Below are 23,881 nucleotides of genomic sequence, written 5' to 3' on the forward strand. Positions count from 1 at the left end.
TTATGAAAGTGTATAGTGAGGAATGCAAGACGCAAAAAAACAGTGTGATGACGTCATCATCCGAAAGGGCGCCCCCTATCGGCACATAAAATATAGTTTCCCGTCTGTAATTGTAAAACTATCCGTCCAAATTTTACCAAATCGCCCCTTGTCATTCTCTGATTAACCACAGATAAGGTGGCAAGGTTTCAAATTCATGACGTCATCAGACCGGAAGTTACTTTAAGGAGAATTCGAAAATGATTAAAGTTTAAATTTATTTTTATCATTTGATCCCTGTCATATCTTCGAAGTCCAAATAATGATATCCATTACAATGTTCACCTTTGGATCTCTAATGATGTGACGTCATCAAACCGGAAGTTAGGTGTTATAAATACTTCGTCAAACCGGAAGTAAGGTGATATTAATACAAACAATTATATTTCCCATATTTTCATACGTTATTTAATTTTAAAATGACAAATTATCCTCTCCGAACTTTATCAGTATTCACTAACCATTTTTGACTGATGACGTCATCAAACTAGAAATAACTTTTTGTGCACATAGAATGTTTACTGAAGTTTATCACACCGTTAAAGATACCTTTTTGAAACATTGATTGTACTTGAAGGGATTTAATTTCGTGATCCTTTTTTTCTACATATATTCCTAACTTAACTGGGCAGTGTATAATGAAAAGGCTGTCCGCCCGACCACTCTGCGTTTGTAACTCAACAAACGCGAAACTCTAGTTTAACTTTCTGTACCTGAAATTTAATTATTTTAGTCCTCTATTATAGTTCTTTAAAATATTGTGTGTGACACAGCTATTTTCCAATTTTCATTTTGATGGGGGTTTTCAGTAACTGTGCAAACATTACACAGAATTTAAAAGTGTCTAATGTAAAAGATTTTGCCCTAAAGGAAGCATTAAGAAACAGATATATTTATTTCACCGAGGTTTGACCTTACTAACCAGTAGTATTATGATGCATATTATGAACATTGCTTTCCGAGAGCTTTTATTTTTCCCCTTATTACAATTTATGTATTAAAACCTTTAAGAAAGGTCTAGCAGAAATAACAGTCTAACAGAAATAATGATCTTTGTTCTATGAAGGGAGGAGTCTAGTTGCCAAGAGAAAAGGGGTGATTGAGATTTTATGTTAGCTCTTTAAAAAGTGACTTTTGGAAACAAATTATGGTTCCTTCCAAAGTGTGACCTTTTTCCCGTCTCTGTTACCTTTGTACTTTGAAATTTGCCATTCAAGTATCATTGAGAAGGACTTTAAATGATTTTCTATTGTTGGGTAGGTAGTTTGCTATTCATAATCACTCTTTGATGACGACTGCATTAAGGAGTGCATCAGAATTATAAAATCATAGATGTCAGATGTAACAGGGACAGGAAAAAAGTGTACCCCAAATTAGTCTTTTTGTCTGACAAATTACCTGGGAAACATTTGTCTTTGATGAGGAAATGCAGAAACGCATGAGTGTAATTAGAGAATTTGGAAAAAAAGTTTCTTGTGTGTTATAGGATCCGCATTTTAAAGTTTGAAACAAACTATATATCATTGAGTGTACTCGGGATTCAGAAAAGGATGCATGCATTAAGATCTATGACTTCTTTGTTAGTTTTAGCTGTCCTTTTTCTTTCTTTTACTTTTTCTTTCTTTGGTAGATATTTCAAATTTCCCACCTTGTTTATTTTTCTTTCAAAAGTATTCTTAACAAATATTTACTGAAGCAAGTGGCCATTTCGTTATTCAAAAACTTTTACTCAGCTTTATGTATAGAAAACTGCATGTTCTGTGTCAGCTTGGAAATAAATGTCATGTTTTGTTGTGTGTTACAGCATGCTGTGTGCTAATTTTAAAAGACCTTAAACCTTAAATCATGTCTACTTTATATTTTCTGATCGCTCTGGCAAAGTTCGGATCATTTATTGTTTGTTTCGAAAATGGAAACTTCATTAACTTTGCCTTTACTTGTATTTTCTTAACTTCGCTTTTGTTGGAAACATGCAAGGACAGGAAATGGGTAATAAAAGATCTGTTTTTAGTCTCTGAACAGTTTTATTTCGCATTGTATTAATTTTGTTAACTGTCCGTTTGATTCCCCCGTTCGATCCCCCCCCCCCCCCCGATCCCCACTGGTGGTTGGTCTCCATAAAATAAGAAATATAGCTTTATAATGCTTATAATTTTTTTTGTACACGCACAAACCTGAGCATGTGATCGCTTCAAAACACGGGACAATGCTTTATGCTAATTTAATTATTGTTCAAAATTAACCATAGTAACCATTGTCTTCCGATGTACAATGGACATTAATTGTGATTGGATAAAAGTTTGTCGTAGTTGAGAGGTTTCAACAGAGGGCGCTATGCGTTGCTAGTTGGCCTTTATTTTGCATCACGCGGTTGGCAACTTATTAGCTTGGTGCAACATACGAAAGTAAACGCAAGTAAACAAGCTGCGAGGTGAAATTTCCTTGGGAAAGTTTGACATAATATCATCCAAGTCGTCTTCTAAAAAGCGTACACAATATGTCTTCAAGCGACTGGGAATACAACTTGGTAAATATCAATTGATAGCAGAGAATTTGGCGCTCTTATTTTATAGGCGCCGAAGGGAATGTCACAGTCATTCGTTCTTTAGAGCAGAGCCTCCGGAGCATGACGAGGCGCTTGCATGATGAAGCATTCACATATGCAATGAAGACGTAGTCCAACCTGGGCCATCACAATGCATATATTTTCTATAATCAATGTGTGGTCGTGTCTATTTTATTTCATACAATATTTTTCGCTTGTTAGATTTATTGAAACATTGTTAGGTATGCATCTTGCATAATAATTCTTCATTAGTTTAACCCAAACAATAATAATGTCAACGCAAGTAGTATGGAACGCCGTATTATCGCGGTACTTATCACGTTTTTCGTTCGGAATAGAGATTGCCCACTAACCTTCCAGAATTGTCCTGTCTTATGTGTAGTATAACTCTTCCTTTTTAAATTAATATAAAAAAATCCGACGGTGGTGTGGTTTATTCCGTGTACGATGCCTGTGAAAATAGACATGCGCGGCGTTTGCGAACGGAGGTGGACTCCCTATTATCGCGGTATGCGGGAAGTGGTTTTTATAATAATCCCAACTTTTTTGTTCATAGTTTATCTTTGACCAAAACACCCCCTGAATAAAGTCTGATATTTTCCCTGTAACGTTCAAGTTGATTAAAGACAAAATGTCTGCAGGATGATTTCTTAAGACCCTGCCCTTCCCCCGAAAGGAGAACACAAATCCCTGAGGCAAGTCTACTGATCGGCGATTGAGGGCGCCATTCACTTTACACGGTGTGCCGTTTTATTTTCGCTAACGCGCGGTGCTTATTTTGATCCCGTAAAAGTTGTTACGATTTCGCGCTGCAAATATCGTCGTTCGACTTCATTTTACATTTGCAGCTGAAGAATGGGAACCAGACAATGGAACTTTCATGGACAGAGCGCAATTAAAGATTTATATTAAAATATAAACGGTACCTTTTAGCAGACACGGTGAGGGAAAATTTTGCAAGTTTTGGAAAACGTTAATATTTATTAAAATCGTTAAAAGTCCCGAAAGACACAACATTTTTTAATCGTCCTTTTTATACATTTCGGTAGAAAATCCTTGATGACTGGTAAACTGGATAAAAATCGCCACTTGAAGGAGTTTTGACACTGTAAAAAGAGAAATTTCCCATGCCGCGATAATAGGGATGCCGCGATAATAGGGAGTCCGACTATACTAGCCCAGTTAGACCCTGGCCTGGGCGGCGGGGCCTATGGGTTTTTTTAATCGACCAAATGACAAGGGGGGGGGGGGGGGGCTACAGCATATTGAGATACAACATCACAAAGTCAAATTGTACCAGATTATAACATAAGTGAATGGGTGATGAAAAAAAAAATTAAAATGTCAAAATAAAAATCTCTGAAATGGTTGGCCTATGAAAAGCTTGAATAAGTCACAAAAAGGTGATTGATGAACCTATTAGGCTACTCAGTTTAAGACTTCAAGAAGTCTCAGTCTTGTGATAAACTTTACAGTTCTAGACAAAGTTGGGCTTAATTCACCAGTGCATTATGATCTTCATTCTTGACACTTCCTCTTGACCGTCACCCTCCATAGTACATGAGCCGGGCTGCTGAGAGCAAACCTCCTCAGGGAGGCAACATGTCCGATATCGAGGATGATGATTACGATGCCGAGGAGCCGGAGAAGATGTACCACTTGGATCTGGCCAGCCGCATCAAGGAGAAGTTCCATCGTCGACTCGTCAAGACAGGCATCCCACGCAGGCCGGGATACTACCAGGTAAAGATGGTGGCTTGAGCAGAGTCTAATTAATTAGTAGAGTTTCATTAGGCCTAGATACTTCATCACTTACAGCAAATTTAGAGTCCCAGATCAGTCTGTGGTGTAGGGGGTCAACTTAATTCAAATATCCATCCATTCCGCATGATATTTTTGGGTGCTGTCCTGATTGCAGAGAAGTCGCCACATGGCAACCAATAAGGTTTGAGTACCAGTAAGACATTGCCTGTACTCATGTATGATTTGACATCAGTTCTCCAGTTAATAGAGCTCCATTTTCCGACATTTCTGTCACCTTTTTTTCCATTTCTCCTGTGTTTGATTTTTTGTTAGCTATTCTTTATAAACTTCAGTTTCATTTGAGATAATCCTTCACCCAATTCAACCATTACAATTTCTTTGTTTATTTTTGTGGTTGCTACAGATTCAGACGTGTCGTTCCATGGCCAAGCCCAGCGGTCATTACTACACCGGCAAGCATTGGGAGATGGCTCCACAGGGAGCAGACAGGGGCGGTGTTGGGGCCTTGCAAAGACCCCTGGAACGTACCACTAGAAGACTTACTATCTGCGCTGTCAACCAGTATGTTGTTTATAAAATAATTATGTTCATATTAGTGTCCATGTGTTACATAGTACTTGGTACTTGGTTGGTTCTTCTCCTAAGGACTTCCACAAGGGAGTATAACTAGGAGGCCAGAAACACCGGGGCAAACCCCTTCTCTTAGCGATAAGTGTTACTGGGTACTTTCACGTGCGTTAGGCCTTATACAACACACGGGACCTCCGGCTTAACGTCCCATCCGAAGGACGAAGCAATAATGGTTAAGTGCCTTGCTTAAGGGCACAAGTGTCCGGGCCCGGGCTCGAACCCACGCCACTGTTGCCTCTGAAACACCAGAGCATGAGTCCGGTGCTCTTAACCGCTAGGCCATGACACTCCACTCTAACAAAGAAGTGAGAAGTTTTGTAGTTAACCATTTTCAGGGGCATTTATTTCAGTGTTAATGTCCCCCTCCCCCAATTATTTATCACAGTATGTGTTTTAACTTACACTACTTTAATTACTGTTTTTTTATTCTGCAGATAAGCCATTAATCTGTTTTTTCTAATTATCTAATCTAGCTTCAACCAAATTTGATCTTTTTTTCCCTTGCTCATTTAGCTCAAGTTGAATTGGTTTTTGAGGGCTGTTTACAATAATGACGTTATTTCATTTATTAAGGGCCTGTGATGATGAAAAGGGCCGTCGCACCAAGAACGAAGCTCGCGAGATGCAAGTTGCTGGAAGACTTTTCTCCCCGTTGAACAAGGAGTTCAAACACATCATTGCCTTCAATGAGGTACATCTACCTTCGTCTCATTCATTCTGATAGACCCTAAAATAGAAGAAGGCTATTGCACCAAGAGACGATTTCTTTTCTCCTTGACCCCTTCTTCGGTGTGGCTTTTCTTTAATCCTAGGAAGAGCAAGAGAAAGAGGAGACATGCAAGAGACAAGGATTAATGGAAGGGAAAGACTGTGTCATGGCCGACCTGCTCTACCAACAAAACGGCAAGAAACTCAACAGAGGTATTGAGGAGGAGAGACAACGCCGTATGACCATCATGTCTGAGCTGACAGATGAGGAGAAGGTACTGCAATTCCCTGACTAGTAATTTTGGACAGGTTTTGGACTAAGTACGATTGTATACATGATAAGTCAATCACAAATCTGATCACAATCACAAGAATAATCACAGTTCTTGTGAAAAGGTTGTAGTTTGACTTGAGACTGGATGATTTATGATTGGCTTGAGTATTGAAACTCATTTCTTGGCCTTATTTCTACGTAACACAAGGATAATTGTTTCTTTCATGCAGTCCCCTATTGGGATATTTCATCTAATGTTTTACAAGATGTTTTGTGTGAGGTTTTGTTGAGAATCCTTAAACATTTGATGTTCATAACTGAACTAGGTTGAGCTCAACTGTGTACATGTATGAATACAATATGTAAAATATCCGTCAAGCCCACCCTTCAAAATACTTGTTGATCTTGTCATTGGTTTACTAAATCTCTTTCTCACTTTTATTGTGATACTCTGGTAAAATACACCACTATTATTAAGATTGATTCATACAAATTTGTACAAACACTATCATTTTGTAAATATTTTGTGTGTAGAAATCTTATGAGCAGTAGACTAAACTCTAGTTAAACAAAAGTCTTTGATCCTCTTTTTTGTTGTTGAATTCTTTTGAAATGTGAACTTGTGCCCAGCATGTGTTAATCAACTCTTCTGCTGCAAAAAGATCAGCCCATAAAGTGACAAATGAGCAACATTTTGACACAATTTTACAAACTGCCTTATTTTTTTAGTCCTCTGGGGATGCCAATTTCCGTGAGATGCTGCGATCTTTGTCTAGAGTGAGCAAACTGTGGCAGGAGATTCAGGATGAGCTCAGCAATGCTGTCCATGATCTGGAGGTAAAGACGATCAGTTTCTACATTTTCAACTCACTTACCCTCATTTCAAGAAAAAAATTCTTTGGGGGAAGTGATCCTGTATTCTTACAAAAAAATCCCAGCAGCATATATAAGCTTAGAACTTCCAATATCGGGTTTTGCCTGATCACCATTGTATTTAAAAAACAACGTATGTTTAGTGTTGTCTGAGGACTTGTGAGACAAAATTCACAAGCTTACACGTAGCGTGCAGATATCTTGATGGGTGAAAGCCGATATTGAATGACATCTCCCTGCTGCAAAATTGCATCTAATAAATAACAAGAACTTGGACTGGAACCTTTGCATCGGAGATGTGATTATTGGATTTTGCAAGTACACAGATGTAATTATGTTCATGTGCTGTGTACTCAGTGTTGTCCAAGAGTGTTGGAGGAAAAAATCATCTTTTCTCAATGGAACTTGGATCCAGTACCTATTGCTAATTTTTAAAGCTTGCGCCGTGAAAAAAATAAACCTGAGACTTTCCTGAGTTTGCTGGCTGGTTCAAATCTGAAATGGGGGCCTTTTATACAGTCAATGACTTGAATGGTGATACTATTGCGTCAGTGAATCAAAAAGGTTTCAATGAAGTTTTGGTCCTGGGTTGATTCCCCTCGGAGTGCACCTTAATGCAGTGCCTATCACATTATATCCGTTGAGAGCAAACCCATTATTAAAACAAAAACTCAAGGGAGTAACCATTTTATTTTGTGGGTCCTTTCTTGCTCAGGAGGTTCACGAAGAAGAGGATCATGCCATAGGGGACATCTTCAACGAACTCAAAGATGACTTCGTCCTCAGCTTCAAACGGGCTACGCTTCTCATGAAATTCCACATGGCTGTAAGTCAGTCAAGACATCCATCTCAAGAAATATTACGGATTAATTAAGCCCTTCCTCCATACTTTGTCTTGCCTCCCTACAAGCTTTTCTTTTGCCGGATCTTTCCTGAAAAACAGAGTAGTTGTAATCAAGTCAATCACAAAAGTCATTAAATCTTTAATTCACATTTTATTCAAATGACTGAGACAAAGGCATCCTTTGTTATTGTTAATCCTCTGTTAATTGACTGGAATTGAAAACTGACTTGTTATTTACCTTCATTAACTTACGATCTACTTGTGCTCCCTTACAAGTGGCGTGGTTTACAACTCTCTGTATTTGTATGAATTATCATCAGGAAGAGAATGAGCGACAGCGGCGTCTTAACGAGGCTCGGCTCCTGAGCAGCGGCAAGAAGCAACTGGACCAAGTCCAACGTCGTTCCTCTTACATGAAGGATCTGACACAGCAGGAACTAGTCAGGGTCTTCAACGGTGTGGTGGTAAGGCCTGAACCCAAGTTCATAGAGCTCTGTAAAGAAAAAATATCAGCAACTTTACGTGCTTAGCAAAAAATTGAAAAAAAATAATTGAGATTAGGTCGACAGAAATCACACATTACATCACATCTTGGCTGTTAATCTGTTTATGCTCAGCCAATATTTTGATCGGTCATAAGCAAACGTAGTACAGGATATTTGTATAAAAGGTGCTTATGTCGTCTGATTTATTTGTCCGAAAGATGGCTGAGAACGAGCAACAAGAGAAACTGGAGTATGAAACGGATCTACGGAAGGGAATGTTCATGGAACAGATGCTGCGGCGGTAAGTTCTTGCCTGATGCAATTTCCCCCTGTTTCTGGATTTAAAGTCTAGAATCTCAGAGGATGTCCAGGTTTTGCTGGAACCAAGAGTTGGCAACATTTGATACTTTGGGGGTCTTTTAAAAGTTTTTAATGGGCAAAGAAGGATCCAGAGCATCTGTATGTGATTTCCATATGATTACACCTCTCCCCATCTTGAAAGTTAACAAAGTACATGCAGTTTGGTCCCTAATTGTTTTTCTGAACATTGTGAATTAAAACAATCTTCCTAGCCAAAAAAAAAATACCTACGGAGATATTTGTTTCTTTGTGGCCAGCCATTCCATTCAGGAAGCAGACCATGCTTGTGCCTTGGAGCGAGTCCGCCGCATCCAGGAGGCTGAGGATGACCTGAGACCCGGCACTCGCAAGGATCAACTCAAGGAACACATCAAAGACATCATGGTGGACGTACAGGAACAGATGCTGCTGCAGATATTCCGTGGCCACAAGGTGAGGCTTAAACCTGTCTTAGCCTGGCATTCCCAAGACATGTTAAACCAAATTATTCCGAATATCAATATTGAAAATTATTTGTATATAAAAGTTTGATGGTTGAAACAGTTGAGTGAAGATTGACTGTTCCAGTTGTTCAGAAGGGGTCTAAAGTCTAGTCAAGGGAATGGCTAAATATTATTTATTTACTTTTTGGTTTTTTTGTAGGTGCGTATCGCTGATCCACGTGACATTCGTTACTATGCTGACGAGAGCCCTCAGGATCGCAAGCTGCGCAACGTGCGCACCCAGTCAAGACGCAAGTCTTGCGTTGTCTCGTAAGTTGACCTCCTTTTATTAATTTATTAACGATTCCTAACTTTGTTGGTATCTGTTGAAATGAAAAGTCAATCTCCTCTCAGAAATTCAGATTCCAGAATTTGAAAGTATAATATCCCCAATATGTTGAATTATTGAAACAGTATGTGAGAGGCTTTTTAATTGAGATTTTATTTGTAATTATGTCTCTTGGTTTGCTCTCCTTGCAGTGGGTATTAACACAACTTCATTAGTCAACAGCAGGACGGGATGGGACAAGAATTCACCAGCATCAACTTTCAACGTTAAATTACAGAACATAAAAATATTATTAAGGTTTGGTTGTGTAAAAAAAATCCTCAACAACAGGCAACTCACTTTGTGTAATACAAATTGAAAGAAACAATGGGTCAGCTTTTAACCATGGAATGAAATTTTGAGGGAAACATTTGTTTTTGTACTTGATATACACAATACAATTTTCCCAATTAATATACCTGTAAAAAATAAAGAAAAATACTAACACCATTTGGAATAATCTTCAGATGTAAAAAGTTTGTATACATTTCATGTGCAATTTTTTTCATGAAAGAAGTCTTTTCTTGCCTATATTGTAAGGATAAAAAAGTCATGTAAAAGTTAAAATATTTATTTGTATTTGTGCAGGAAACTAACAAATATATTTCCAATATGTAATAACAGCGAATCTCTTGGAATAAAACTTTGCCAAAACTATGAAATTGTAAATGAGACATTTTGTTAAATTTCAGATTAATTTACTTGGATTGTCTTTCCATTTTGAGGTTGACATTTTATGAATGAATAAATCATAGCAAAAGAATTGTTGCTGACAAAACAACCAGCGCTTGATGTTAATTACTTTTAAACACAATATGAATAAAGGACGTTGTTTGTATTTATGTCTCTTGTTTTTAAGCCGATGAAATGTTTTTAATGCCAAGCCAACATAACAGTGTCCTTTGGGTCTCATCAGTTTAAAAACAATTCTTGCCAAAAAGTTCCAATGAAATTTTCAAGGGAACAAAAAAAAAGTGGGTTTTTTTTCATTTTATTTTTTTTATTTTGAAGGTCAGATAAAAAAAGACAGAGATCAAACACTTTAAATGAGAGACATGATACTTTTGGGTACATTTGAAAAGAAACACGTTCTTTTATTGTCTGATTTCACAGTCACAGAATTCAGAGCACTCTGCTCCATGATATTCATAAGTTTAAAGTACAAATTACAGCATTTACCTGTATTATAAATACATTGATTACCACTTTATGAAACCACCGCAGGTTTCCAACTGTTTCATGAATACAAAAATGCTTCAGATGAAAATTTTAAGAATAAAAAGTTTGATAACATCCAGGAAATCTGGAGAAAAAAAAAATACTATTAACATATCAATAATTGAGATTTTTGTATGAGCACCTTTCCCTTTTTCTGTAAATCCAAAATACCTTCTTTTTTCCCTCTAGAGAAATCCCTCTTTTCCAAAGATTTTCAAAGATTCAATCACAAATACATTTAGTTGTTTGGGATAAACAAACAATGGGATTAATACAAACAATGATAGATCATGACCCACATGTCTGAATACCTCTCTGGGTCATTAGACTAATTGTGCAATAGTGCTCTACAACGATACCGCACTGCAGTAACACGCGTGTCCAATTTTTCATCTTCACATTTTGACAGAAGTACGGAAATCATATCACAAGCGTGGTGCAAGAAAACTCTGCACATCTGAATACAGTAACGGGACAATGTGGAAATGGTGGCACAAAAATATTTGGCGATTAAAATTGGTGACTATATACACTACTCAGACCTGTTATATTTGTTATTTCAAAAATTTCTTGATTGCTGTGGCAAGATTACATTCAACAGATAATCCCAATTCATGGGGAAACGTGCAGGGAAATTTACAAAATGTCAACAATAATTACAGCAACTTAAACCTTACTGGACAAAATTGTGAATAGTTGTGGTGAGTGTCATATAACAACCAACCAACAACTAACTTGTTGAAGTTTCAGCTCAGTGAATACAATAAATTTTGAGAAAATGAAGAAAACATATGCACAATTTTGTGAGTCTCGCAACTGGATTCCATTGCTCATGCATGTAAAACTGTGCACATGGGCATATTTTTCTTAACCAATCTTCAATGGTTGTTTTTTTTTCCAAACGATACCATTTCAGGCAGAATAATTTCAATGGGTATTTGGTATCAGTCCTATCTTTACTTTGAGTGAGGGTTTTCTCGTTAAATCTGTAGGTACACAACATTTCCACGTCATTGCAAATGTTTGTAGGTGCCTTGAAGTGCCCTCCTTACAATTTTTGTTGTTGTAAATGTAACAAGCTTCAACTGCCTGCACTTGCAACTCGTGTCACTTTTCTCAAGATATAGAAATAAGAATATTAAAAATGCTACAAATTTGTAGCCTGCTTGTTGCCGATTGGTCAAAAAAGTGGCAGCGATTTCAAGATCTAAACAATTGAAAAAGATTTTAACACCCTCTCTGCTTTGCCATGTATTAAAAAAAACATACTGGCCAATGCATGATAAAATAAATGCGCGTATTATGTTACTAAACCAAGAATACATCATATTACACAGACATATGTTGAAACCCATTTATTGTCATTGCATGGTCTCTATTTTTTTTTTTTTACTTATCTACAAACAGATATACCTCGTAAATGTTGACAACAGTGAACAAATATACATGGTACTATTGCAGCTAAACGGTTTCCTCTAAAATGGAATTCATAAATTACAATTAACAATACTAGTTACACGTAATATACACTATATGAGCCTGGGATTCAACAAAAATAATTATTTGGAAATTACTCAAATATATTTCTTCTCGCATGTTCTGTCCAATGTTTCTGGATACTTATGTCATGGGTGATTCCAAGAAGACCGATGGGAGCCACACCCCAAAATGGGTGAGGCTTTCTCAAAAGTGTCTGTATTTATAAATTGAGAAATCAGGGAATTAAAATATTTCCTTGCCTTCCCCGCTATCACCTAACCTTTGTTTCAAATCCTCGCTTGGAATATAAAAACTTCATTTGGCAATTCATAAAAATACATACATGGTTCCCATGATTAATAATAATGGTATATTTTTTAGCAGAAAATACAGCATTTGCACGATATCCAATGGACCTGCTTGGTTTGATATTTTAGTTTACAACTGTGAACCACTTGCAATGTGAAATGAAGAATGAACGCAGAATGTATAACGTGTAATAACATGAGTATCCTGGACCTGAAAGGTTTCTGTTCACAGAGCTGCTACGATTGTCTGCTTAGCACACAAAGTTTGGATAAGCAACAACCATGGTCACCAGCCTCGATCTGGTGTGAAGCCATGTTCACACTGGATATAATTTTGTAAAAGAATTACCGCGAGTGATTGTTAACATTCCATAGTGGTTATTCTACCGTGTATCCGCACTTTGATGAACTTCGGCATGTGGAAAGTGTGAAACTAACAGCGTCAATTCTTCTGCAACCCAGTTGGCCCTGTAAAACATACCGCTGCAGAATGTACAACTGACAACCGTAACAACAGTCTTTGTTACTTTTACTCCCAAAAGTCCAGTGTGAACACGGCTTAAATGAGTAGCTATGACAGGCTCCCGTTCTTTCCATGGGAAAAAAAATGTTCTTCTGGGCGGCTCTCTGGAAGTGGTTTCACATGTGACAATTAATGACATGGGTTTGAAAAACTGACCTCCAACCTTCAGCACAACTACTTAATATCGACAATACAATACCAGTCCAACTAATACCATTATGTACACGTCTGTACAATGATGCTTCCTTAAATACATTCTTACTTTCCAATGTCCCAGCTACACGTTCCTTACATTCATGAATAAATAAATATCTCTTTTTTGGTTTTTGTACATCGAGAGCGGAAGAATTCAAATAAATATACAGGTACAATACTTGGTCTGGTGGAAATAGAAAAAGAAAAAAAATCAACTGTCGTTGGCCAAAAAAATAATATATAAAAATAAGAATAAACACACCAAATAATTGTTTAAGCTCATCTTTTTTTGGTTATGTGTTAGTGATGCGGCTTAAAGTTTCTGACCAAATGATGATTTTTTTTTTTTCAGTATGTGCATTGCTCAAGCAGTGACAGATGGAAGATACAGAAATGAGGATATTATTTTTTAAAAGCACGGTGGGAAACGATACAATAAAACAAAGTTTGTAAATACTCCTTAAATGAACTAGCCATGATTAAACCGCGAAAACCCTCTGGTCACAAGATACTGATCTTAAGACGTTTGCTATAAATTCTTTGTCTCACAAACTTACCGTGTATAGATGTCTACGATCAACAGACAATGAATAATGTCTATCCATACTATGGCAACACCATCTGCTCTCCAAAGTATATGATACACTCAAAAAATTGAAATCTGCAAGTATACGTGTGCAAACTCCTTAAGCACAAACGGATCTGTCATCAGATTAACAAAAACTAGAGTAAGGAAATGTGAATATTCATGAGTCATGAATATTCAACATTTTTATAGATAGCAACTCTTTAGAGATCTCCAACAATCTTTCAACCGATAAGAAAAGATACAAAGTAGAAAAAAAAAGTTGATACACAAAAGACGTCAATTGGCACCGGACGAAACCTGCTTTTGAAGCAGGCAGGGTAAAAAGGCACTGTGTGTATCACAGCATTAACAAAAATTACAAAACGTTTGCCAAAGATGTCAAAAACTGTAAGCACAATTTCATTGAAAGAGGGAATCATATCTCTGTTGAAAAGACGTTCTCTTTCCTTTAACTTGCATGCAACAATAAGTTTCGAGCACTGAAAGAGTTGACACATTCTATAAATCATTGCACAATGAAAAATTGGATGGGAAAAAGCAGCTGATACAACTGGATACAGAAATATTTGGAGTATAAAATCCTCCAAGACTGTCTGAAAGTTTGATTTACATGACGATTGTTGTCAACACCCATGCAAATGTAAAGTGTTGAGCATTCTCTCACATCAACTAGTTTGTTGAACCCTACATTTCAAATTCTATCTTTTTTATTTTCTAGAAGTTCAGCATGCATGAAAGAGTTTTTACTGTACACGTAAAAACACATCACTGTTGGATGTAATAAATAATGAGTATTACTTAGGAAACAAATTGATCTCTGTTGATTTTTTTTTTACACTGTACATTACGAGACACAGTTTTTCAATTATGCCTCGAACTTGTTAGGTGGTTTGTTGATGTTGATTTCTTAAGTACCAACCACAGAAACCTATAAAGCCAACTTGAAAAGTGAGGAATCTCAAAACTTGCAACTTTCAGATTCTCCATTTGAAGAAGAATGGTGGGAACAAGCCATGTTCCCAGCGCAGTCCTGGTTGGAACTGGCATGGAACTTCTTGTGTTCCAAGCTGTCACAATTGGGAACGGTATGCATTCCCACTTAAGTGAGGAAGCATAATAACTTTAGATGCTCCCCTCATGTGATTGCTTTACATTTACCTTACAACCATGGCACAAACTTCCTAAAATAATGATCCAACAAGAAGTTGAAAATACATTGTGGATCCCTAAGATTGCTACTAATTTTACAGATGGCGTCAGACTGTTGTTACCCTGGATGACAATGTTGGGCTGATCAAGTCACTGTCCTCACTGTTGCACACATATTCTTCCTGTGGAACCTGCTGCTGCTGCTGTTGCTTGTACTGCTGAAATCGCTGCCGGTGCTCCCTGGATTCATGGAAGCTGTAGGAATGGTGCGACTGGAACCGACGTCTAGCGGCATCCGGGCTGTGGGGTTCACTCTGGCTGCGCTTGCTGGGACTGTAGTTGAATGGGGAAACCAGAACCGGAATAGCTGTTGTTGGTGAGCTGTCGCTGCGGTTGATCCCAAAGGGCTTCTTTGGAAGACGAAGGCGCTGTGGACGAGGTGGGGACTGGTCCCCAGCAGAGTACACAGGGTAGGCGTCCGAGACGCTCTTACTACGACAGTTTTTTGAATCCCCTATGACTGGGGCCGAACGCGTGCTCTCAGTGTCGCACTCCTTCTCGTTGCAGTCCATTCGGATGAAGGAGTTGAGCCGGTTCTCCAGACGAAACTGTTTGAATTCTGGCGAGGGGCTGTCATCTGTGCGGTTCCCTTTATCAATCTGGTAAGCACCCTTGCATGGGCTGTCAGGGCTAGGCAGGCTGCTGGTCACGTCAGAGCTGCTCTCAAACAGGTATTCATCTGGCAGTTCTTCCTTAAAGATATCTGTCTCGCTGTCCCACTCGATAAACTCATCTGGCATGCTCTCATTGTTGATATTATCATCGCTGTTCCAAACCCCCAACTGGTCCAACTGCTGGTCCAAATTGAGTGTCTCCAGATCATCCTCCGGACTTGTGATATCCGACTCGGGGCTCAGGGTTTGTGTTGGATTCTTGCTCGTACTTTTGCCCTGGGCTTTGTGCTTCTTATCAGCCTTGGTTTTCGCCTTAGTTTCATCAGCCTCTGGTTTCTTCCCCTTCATTTTGAGCTTCAAAAAAGAGAACTTTTTCTTATCTGCCTTCTTCTCTACATCCTTTTCTTTTACCTGTTTGCTGGCAGTCACAGATTTAGCACCCTGCCCGGAGGGTTTTTGATTCTGAGCACTTTTAGAGGAAACAGAACTGGAAGACATTGTGGCACTGTTGGAGGATTTCACACTTCGTGCAGAGCTGGTTTGACTGTTTTGACTTTGCAAGCTAACAGTAGAGGCATTATGTCGGACAGAAGTGTTGCTGCTCCGAGCTGATACCTCATCCCTCTTAACCCAAATGCTGTCATCGCTAGAGTCTGACACCGGGGAGGTCACATTTCCACCATAGTTTTTAACTGGTATGTCCAGCTCCTTGCATAAATCCCGTGCTTTCTCAGAAGTGGTCTTCGGGGAATTTTTACTTTGTTCTTCAGTTTGCTTCACTTGTGGTTTAGCTCTCTGAGTGGCAGGACTGTTCGACTTTTTCTTATTCAAACCAGGACTCTGTGATCGACTTTTACTGATGGCTGGGCTTTCCGGTCTACTGTTCCCTGGACTGCTTGATCTGCTACCTTTCTTGCGACTACCCCAGTTCTTTGGAGCTGTTACACTGCTGTTCCATGATGGCTTGGCATCCGATTCCATCTCAAACTTTCGAGTGGGTGCAGGCGAGTTCTTTGCAGCATTTGGAGTCTTCTCTGATGGCAAAGTTTTGGTTACAGGCTTGACAGAGCTGAGTGGCAATTTTTTAGTTGTGGGTGGCGTTTTCACAGTACAGCCAGAGGGTTGTGGTTTTGTAGAGCCCGATGGTTTCTGAGCTGTCTCTTGGGTACTCTGCTGGGTGTCTGTTTCAACAGACACCCTTCTCCAACCACCTGATAAAATTACAGGTTCAGGATCTGCCTTCTCTTCCTCCATGGTATCTTCATTGTCATCCTCCTTGTCATAATGTGGGGTGAAGACATCATTTTCAACAGCACCTTCATTCTCGTCAGTTTCTTCAATGACTTTTTCTGGTTCTGACTCAACCCCCATTGTGTTCTCTGGAGTGTGCTCAGGTAAAGAAGCACTCTCCTTGGTAAATGTTGACTGTTTAACCAATGTGGGTCTGGAAGACCCAACTTCCAATCGATACACATTGCTACTCTTGGGAGGATTAGTTTTTGCTCTGCTGCCTGCGGTCTTATCACTGGTTGCTTGGGTACCATTGGCCTTTTTCAAAGGGGTCTTTGTTGGTGTTCTATTCCTGGGAGAGACGCTTCGTGCCTGGATGCCAGACACACTATTCCTTGGAGATACACTCCTGGCTGATGTCTCAGAGATACTAGACCTTGGTGATGTGTTTTTGGAGCCAAGACCAGGGACACTGCTGCGGGGTGATGCATTTCTTGCTCCAGTGCCCGATACACTGTTCCTCGGGGACGTACTTCTCTGTGGAGCTCCGGAGACACTGTTCCTTGGAGACAGACTCCTGTTTGGAAGACCTGATTTGGGCGAAGGAGAGGTGCTGATTCCTGACCCTCGGCCCGGGGTTGCATTTTTCGTTGCTCCGCTCAGTGGTTTTCTTGTGCCAGCTGTAGTATGAGGGCTTGGAGAGCTAGTTCTTGAGGACATGGGACTCCTAGCAGGGCTCAGGGAGTTACTTTTGGTAGCCTGAGCTGTGCCTCGAGGGCTTGGACCACTAATGGAGCCCCTTGGAGACCGACTCGCAGGAGAGCATGGCGAAGTGTTCCTGGAAGAGGTTGGGGAGTTCCTCTGAGAGAGATTTGATCTTGTTGCAGGGGTTGACCGACCGGCATCTTTGCTCAGCTGACTTGTTTTCGTAGAGGATCCTTGGGCAGCCACTTTAGAGGTGCTCTGTTTATTTGCAAGACTCTTGGTTGCTGCTCCAGTCACCTGGGTTGGTTTAAGCTGTGGTGTAACACTTCTAGCTGTGGCTGTGGAACCTGAAGTCAGGTTCTTCTTCTTTGTGAATGTGTCAGTATTGATAGGCGGTGGCTTGCCAGATGCATTGCCTTTTGGGCTGGCTTCACGTTTGGTTACAGTGGTGGTCTTCACTGATGTACTGCTTCTGATAGGTGTACTGGTACCGCTTCTATTTGGTGTGGCACCTTTCATTCCTGACGCAATGTTCTTGGATGTTGCTGTACTATTGACTAAAGATCCTATCTGTGCACCAACTTTTGCAGCCTGAGTCTTGTTTGGCTGGACACTTTTGGGGACTGGCACAGAGCGAGAGGTATTTGAAATTGGGCTTTTATAGGTCTTTCGTCCACCTCTGACCCCCTTCTCTGTAGTTTCAGGTTGCATTTTGGAGCCTTGTTCCCCTGGCTTAGTGATTCTTGGACCTTGGCGTGGTTTCACTTCATCCTGCAATTTCTCAGTCATTTCAGAGAACTCATTGATAGCATCTTCTGATGGAGACAGAGGAGAGAATTGGCATGCATCATCATGGTCGTTTGCAGGATTGTCTGAGCCAGATTCTTGCTTCCCCCTATCCTCAGTTTCTCCAGTTTCATTCATCCTGTTGGCTTTGCCATGCCTTCGATTTGACTTCTTGACATGACTGCGTGGCATAGCTGAGCTGATGCATTCGTCCAGGAGAGCCTGCTCACCAGCACTTGTCTCACCATCCAAGGACTCTACGCTCAGTGAACTCAGGGAGCTGTTTCGTGAGAAGCAGATGGGGGTATCTTCGACGGCAAAGACATTGGTGTGGGATGGCTCTGTCTGTGGTGATTCGGTATTGTGTTGGTTTTCTTCTTGGTCGTGGTCACTCAGTGAGCTGAGGCTGGAGTTTCTTGAAAAACAAACTGGAGTGTCTTCCACTGCAAATTTAACAGGGGTCTCTATGGAATTTGGTCGCTCAGTGTGGTGGTCCTGATTGTCACCTTGGATTGGTTTTGATCCCGACCAGCCAAATCTCATATGCTCCTGTTTGCTGTACCCCTCTGTTGTGTCCTGTGCCTTGCCTTCTTTGCCTTGGCTATTTGCTGTTGGCTTTGACTTTTGAGATTCCCTCAGACTTTTCTTGTCAATGTGGAGATCGGCATCCTCTTCACAGCTTAAAGAGCTTAGAGAGTCATTCCTAGAAAATGACATGGGGGTTCCTTCAACATTAAAAACTTGAGGGGAATCATATGGGGAACTGGTGTTGCTGACCAGCTGGCTGGATTGCTGCTCCTTTGACGTACTCCGTTCTGAATTTGGCGTCTTTCCTCTGATAGCAACTGGTTTCTCAGATCTTTTCCGCTGTTGTGGAATTTTAGAAGGCTGTGGGAGTTTTGAGAAAGACCTTGAAGGTACTGACTGTTTATTTTGGACAGAGGATAACCCATCAGCTTTCTTCTTTTGCACTTTACCTTTCAAGTCGCTCTTCTCTTTGGACAAGTCAACATCATCATCACAACTGAGGGAACTCAGGGAATCATTCCTGGAGAAGGACATGGGCGTGCCTTCCACCGCATACTGCCGGGGTGATTCTATATGAGAAGCACCACTGCTGGTCTGCCTATGTTTCATTTGTGAGGGTTCATTCTCGTCAACCTGTTCTGTCACGTTGCCATTTAACACATCTTCTTGGTTATGTGAGTCCATGGAGAGACCACTGAGAGATGTTGCTGTTGAAAACTGCTGAGGTGTTCCTTCTGTGCAAAATGTCCTGACAGAGTCAGAGGTTCCCCCGAATCCATTCTGCCATTGATGGACTCTCTCTTGGCAAGTAGTAGCATTCTGATATTCTGAACCCATCTCAGGGATGGGTGAGGGACTTTTGTGTCGCACCCCGGATGATGGAAGCCTCTTGCGGGGTAGTCCGCTGGGTTTTGGGCTTCGTAGCTTTGACAGACTCTTCCCTGAACGGTGCTTGCTTAGCTGCAATGATCTGGATTTGTTCAATCGCGGCTTGGGCATTGCGGAGTTGATACACTCTTCCAGCATGGAGTCCTCAGCATCATTAAGTATCGAGCTTGATTCTGATTTCATCTCCTCTCCTTGGGCTCCATGAGCCTTATAAAATGGCTTTGATGAGGCAGCATCTTGGCTATCAGGGGAAGTCTCGCTACTTGACAGAGGGTTGTTGACCTTAAGCTTGCCTTCTCCTGTTGCTTGGATGTCTATATCCTCAATGCTAAGATCACTCAGTGAGGTTGCTGTTGAGAAATTGATTGGAGTATCCTCCGTGGCATAAGGGTTGGGAGCCTCCTGACTGCAAACGTTCTGACTGAAGCTTACGTGTTTGCCATTCTGTTGAGGACTCTTTATGGATCGGACATTCACCACATTGCGACTTCTAATCTTGTTGGGTTTGCTGGACAAGGTACTCTTCTTAGGTGGCATGGCAGAGTTAATACATTCATCGAGCATGCTTTGTTCTCTCTCCGATATCTCTTCAGATTCGACCTCAGTTTCTTTCCTGATTTCATTCCTCTTCTTGGAATCTCTGGAGTCAAGAGTATCATCTTCATCCTGGATTTTACTAGTCACATTAGCTTTCTCCTCATCATCAATTGTTAATCCACTCAAGCTGGTTGCACAGGAAAATTCTGCAGGTGTGCCTTCTGTAGCATAGGTCACAAGATTCTCCTCGCACTCTGGTAACACCCCTACAGTCTCAGGATCACAGGATGAAGTCTGGGCGGGAATCTGCTTACGGCCACGTCGGGGACTTGGTGGCATTGTCTGGCTGGGGCTGTCAGGCAGGTCACTAGGGCTTACCACTTCACTGGCCCTGCGGCTGTCACTATAGCAGGAGCTCCGGTCGTCGCATATCGACTGCACCTCAAAGCTGCTGAGACTGGACACCGAGCTGCATCGACTGAAAATGAGAGGGGTGTCCTGGATCTGATTCAGGCTTGCTGGCGTTTGCAGACCAGATTCAATTGGCTCATGGGTGGTCACCTCACCCTCTTGATTCTGGAGTGGGTCCTCTCTGCTCTGATCTCCATCCTGCTCATTATGCTCACTATCCTTTGGACACTCTTCAAATTCTTCCTTGGAATGGTTCCCCTCTTCCTCTTCACAGTCCAAGTGATGGTCGGCCTCGTTGCTGTCCAGGGAACTGAGTGACGAGCAGCGAGAAAAGACCACAGGTGTGTCCTCCACACAGTACATTTGCTGTTTGTCATCATGGGCCCTGGATATTGCTGTGTGAGTTGAACTGAGCGACGTCGAGGTGTCAACACTGTCACTTCTCAGTAGGTCCAACTGCCCTTCTGAACTGTTATCTCTGGAAGTGTTGCTGTTGGGTAGGCTGCCCATTGGACCTTCTGGCTTCTCAACATTGTTCATGAAGATATTCCCAGTTGTTCCAGTCGTGAGTGACGTTTGGACAAAATTGATCCCCTCGGTGGTAGATTCTGGCAAGTCTGTGTTGTAGCGTTGCGTAAAATCAGTTGGCTGATCACTGGCATAATGTTCATGATCATCCTCGTTAAACCTGGATCTCAGATGTCCTGAATGTGGCAAGTTGTGTCGGCTGTAGTCTACAGGTTTCTCATCTTCCATGTCACCGCCCAAGTCAAGACCACAGGGGTCCTTCATTGGCATCAACTTCCGCTGTACGGCAGGAGGGTCGGAATAGTTATTTGGATAGCTCCCTTGCATCCTTTCTGCTTGGGGTGGCGGGACGAAGGCATGACCTACTGCCATACCCTCCCTCTGCATGTGAGGGGTATTGCACTCCTGGCAAAGCACCACTGGCTGTGGTTGGTTATCATGACCCTGCTGGGGGCAGCTCTCACCACCACCACCCTGCTTGTAATGCCCACAATCCGGCGCTGGCTTGGGCTGATAGTTCTCTTCCCTCGGTCCAGTCCTAGGAGCGGGTGTGAGGCTCTCATCCGAGTATTTCAGACTGAAGTTGATAGTGGAGTCCATGTTGGCGCCCATGTCCTCATGATTAACACGCTGGAAGATAGCCTTGTGTTGCCGCTGGTGCTGATCCAGAGCATTGTTAACGGTCCCGTCCATGGAGTGAGAGTGATCCATCGGCTGTTTGGAGTATGGCAGCTTAGTGTGAGCTCCCATGGGGTATATATCACTGTTTATACTATTAATACTGTCATTGGAAGCTCTGCGTGCGTTCATGTCAAATCCCCCAAAACCAAAGGCATTGTAAGAGTTGTTGGGATGACTGTTCGATTCGCACCTGTCACCTGGTGGGACATCAACACTAGAGGGGGCTTCTCTCTCAGTGCACTCCTGCGACTGCTGATCTAGGTATTGGTGTGGTTCTTGAGAAGCTGAAGACATATCAATCCCAGCATGCATGGCAACCTCCTGCATCACCTGTTATCAAAAATTAAGACAGAAATTAAAAATAATCCAATTTTCAGTTTTCCAGTTTTTGTTTTGCTTCACTATGTTCATCTTTTGAGTAAGGCAATATGAACACTAAACAAGACACAAGAGGCAAGTTAAAATCTAATATTGCAAAGTAACCGAATGGTACATAAAATTAAACTAAAAAGTCAGACCATCAAGCCGAATCTGAAGTTTGAAGAAATCTTGACTCAATTAATCTTAATACCGAAAAAGTTGGATGGTACAATCATAGGAGTTAGGAAAAGTGTTTATTTGTCAATCTCAACACAAGTTAGCTTGATAAAAGTTTTGGAATGAGTCTTCACCTGAGCAATCCTGCTGCTTCCCATCTGCCGTTTATGATTGCTGTCTAAGGATCCAGGTCTAGAGGAATGCTGGGAGCCATCATCTGCCCGATTGTGCTCAACGTCTAGACCAGAGGATAACTTCCTAGGGTCCTGGTCCCTTGGGTGGGGGTGAGGAGCATGGGCCGGCCCACCTTCCCTAGAGTTCACCTGCCGTGAGGTCGGAGACTGTGAGCGTTCTCGATGCTGACTCAAGATCAGTTCATGGGTGGGCGACTGTTGGGGGTTCCAGATCGCAATGCGCTGCGGCACGGGCGAGTAGTCAGCTGAACTCTGGGGTGACCGGTGCTGACTACGCACAGGTATCCGCCGCTGCATGGCATGGCAGTCCTTCTCCATACTGGAATACGTTTCCCTGAGATTTTTATCGATTTCTGCCTCCAGTGCACGCTGCTTGCGGACGTGCAGTGTTGGTTGGCCCTCCTTGTGATTCTCACTGGCATTCAGGAGGTCTGGCCGGGCCGACATGAGGTTCCGAAGGGCTGCTGAGCTGCCCATGGCGATCATTTTGTGCTTGGAGTGCACCAGGTTCTTAAGCATGCTGACAGCCCCAAGCTCCCAGAGCAGGTCCTGGTCGTATTTGTTCCGGGCTGAGAGGTTCCAGAGTGTCCCGCAGGCATTACTGACAATGGTCAGACTGGAGGATTTAAGGTGACGCAGTAACACCTGCATGCAGTTGTGGTCTCTCAGCACCTGACGGTAGACCTCGTTAGTGGCCACATGGCTAGAGATATTGCGAAGGATCCCACCACCATTCTCCACCACGGCCCACGTCCTAGAGGGGCTCTTATAAGTCAACGTTGCCACCAGAAACTCCAAGGCACCTTCCACTGCGCAGATGTCAGCCTTGTTCTCTGTGAAGTGGGCCGAGAGGTTCCAGAGGGCACTAAGCGTGCTCTTCAGTGTGGATTCCTTTTCGACTTCCAGCGCGCACTTCATGAGGCCCACCACTGCACCGACCTCTCTTAAGACCTTCTTGCTAGCCAAGTCGGCCCGCCAGGACAGGTTACGGATGACACTGGCGGCCACCTGCCTCAGGTCCTCATTATCTGAGGCCAGCTGGAGTACCAACGATCGCATGCAGCCCTTCATGGAGCACAAGAGGGCTTTGTTCGCTGCGTCACCAAACGTTAAGTTTGTGAGAGCCATGCCGGCATAGCGGCGAACAGTTACGGCATATTGGTCACTCGTGTTGCCATTCGATTCATAGTCCACTTGCAGCAAATCGGCTATGGCATGCAACCCACCTGAAACAGAACAAAAGAAAAGGTCTCCAGTTTTGAACTTAAACTTAACATCCCATCAATAATTCAATAACAAGATATTATCATTACATTCTTTTGTTGAACGAAGAAAAAAGAATTAGGCCTACAGGTATCAAAACCTGCC

General features: G+C 41.7%; 2 protein-coding genes across 2 annotated transcripts in view; one reads left to right on the plus strand and one right to left on the minus strand.

Moving 5' to 3' along the window:
- The first annotated feature begins 2,375 nt into the window (after window positions 1-2,375).
- On the plus strand, window positions 2,376-9,622 carry LOC119744629. The gene is made up of 12 exons (XM_038220667.1): window positions 2,376-2,566; window positions 4,163-4,348; window positions 4,773-4,930; window positions 5,573-5,690; window positions 5,812-5,982; window positions 6,711-6,818; window positions 7,570-7,680; window positions 8,019-8,162; window positions 8,402-8,484; window positions 8,801-8,975; window positions 9,186-9,295; window positions 9,506-9,622. The coding sequence occupies exons 1-12, from the start codon at window positions 2,537-2,539 to the stop codon at window positions 9,513-9,515; spliced, it is 1,404 nt and encodes a 467-aa protein (XP_038076595.1). The 5' UTR covers window positions 2,376-2,536; the 3' UTR covers window positions 9,516-9,622.
- An 800-nt stretch (window positions 9,623-10,422) lies between these two features.
- The window catches only part of LOC119746142 (adenomatous polyposis coli protein-like), a 33,668-nt gene continuing 20,209 nt past the window's right edge, over window positions 10,423-23,881 (minus strand). The window contains exons 8-9 of the mRNA XM_038222946.1: window positions 22,454-23,739; window positions 10,423-22,112 (exon numbers count right to left, since the gene is read on the minus strand). Coding sequence (XP_038078874.1) covers window positions 14,922-22,112; window positions 22,454-23,739 — 8,477 coding nt within the window. The 3' untranslated portion in view covers window positions 10,423-14,921. The remainder of the gene's footprint in view (window positions 22,113-22,453; window positions 23,740-23,881) is intronic.

The sequence above is a fragment of the Patiria miniata genome, unplaced genomic scaffold (genome assembly GCF_015706575.1).
Source record: "Patiria miniata isolate m_02_andy unplaced genomic scaffold, ASM1570657v1 HiC_scaffold_7, whole genome shotgun sequence".
Classification (NCBI taxonomy): domain Eukaryota; kingdom Metazoa; phylum Echinodermata; class Asteroidea; order Valvatida; family Asterinidae; genus Patiria; species Patiria miniata.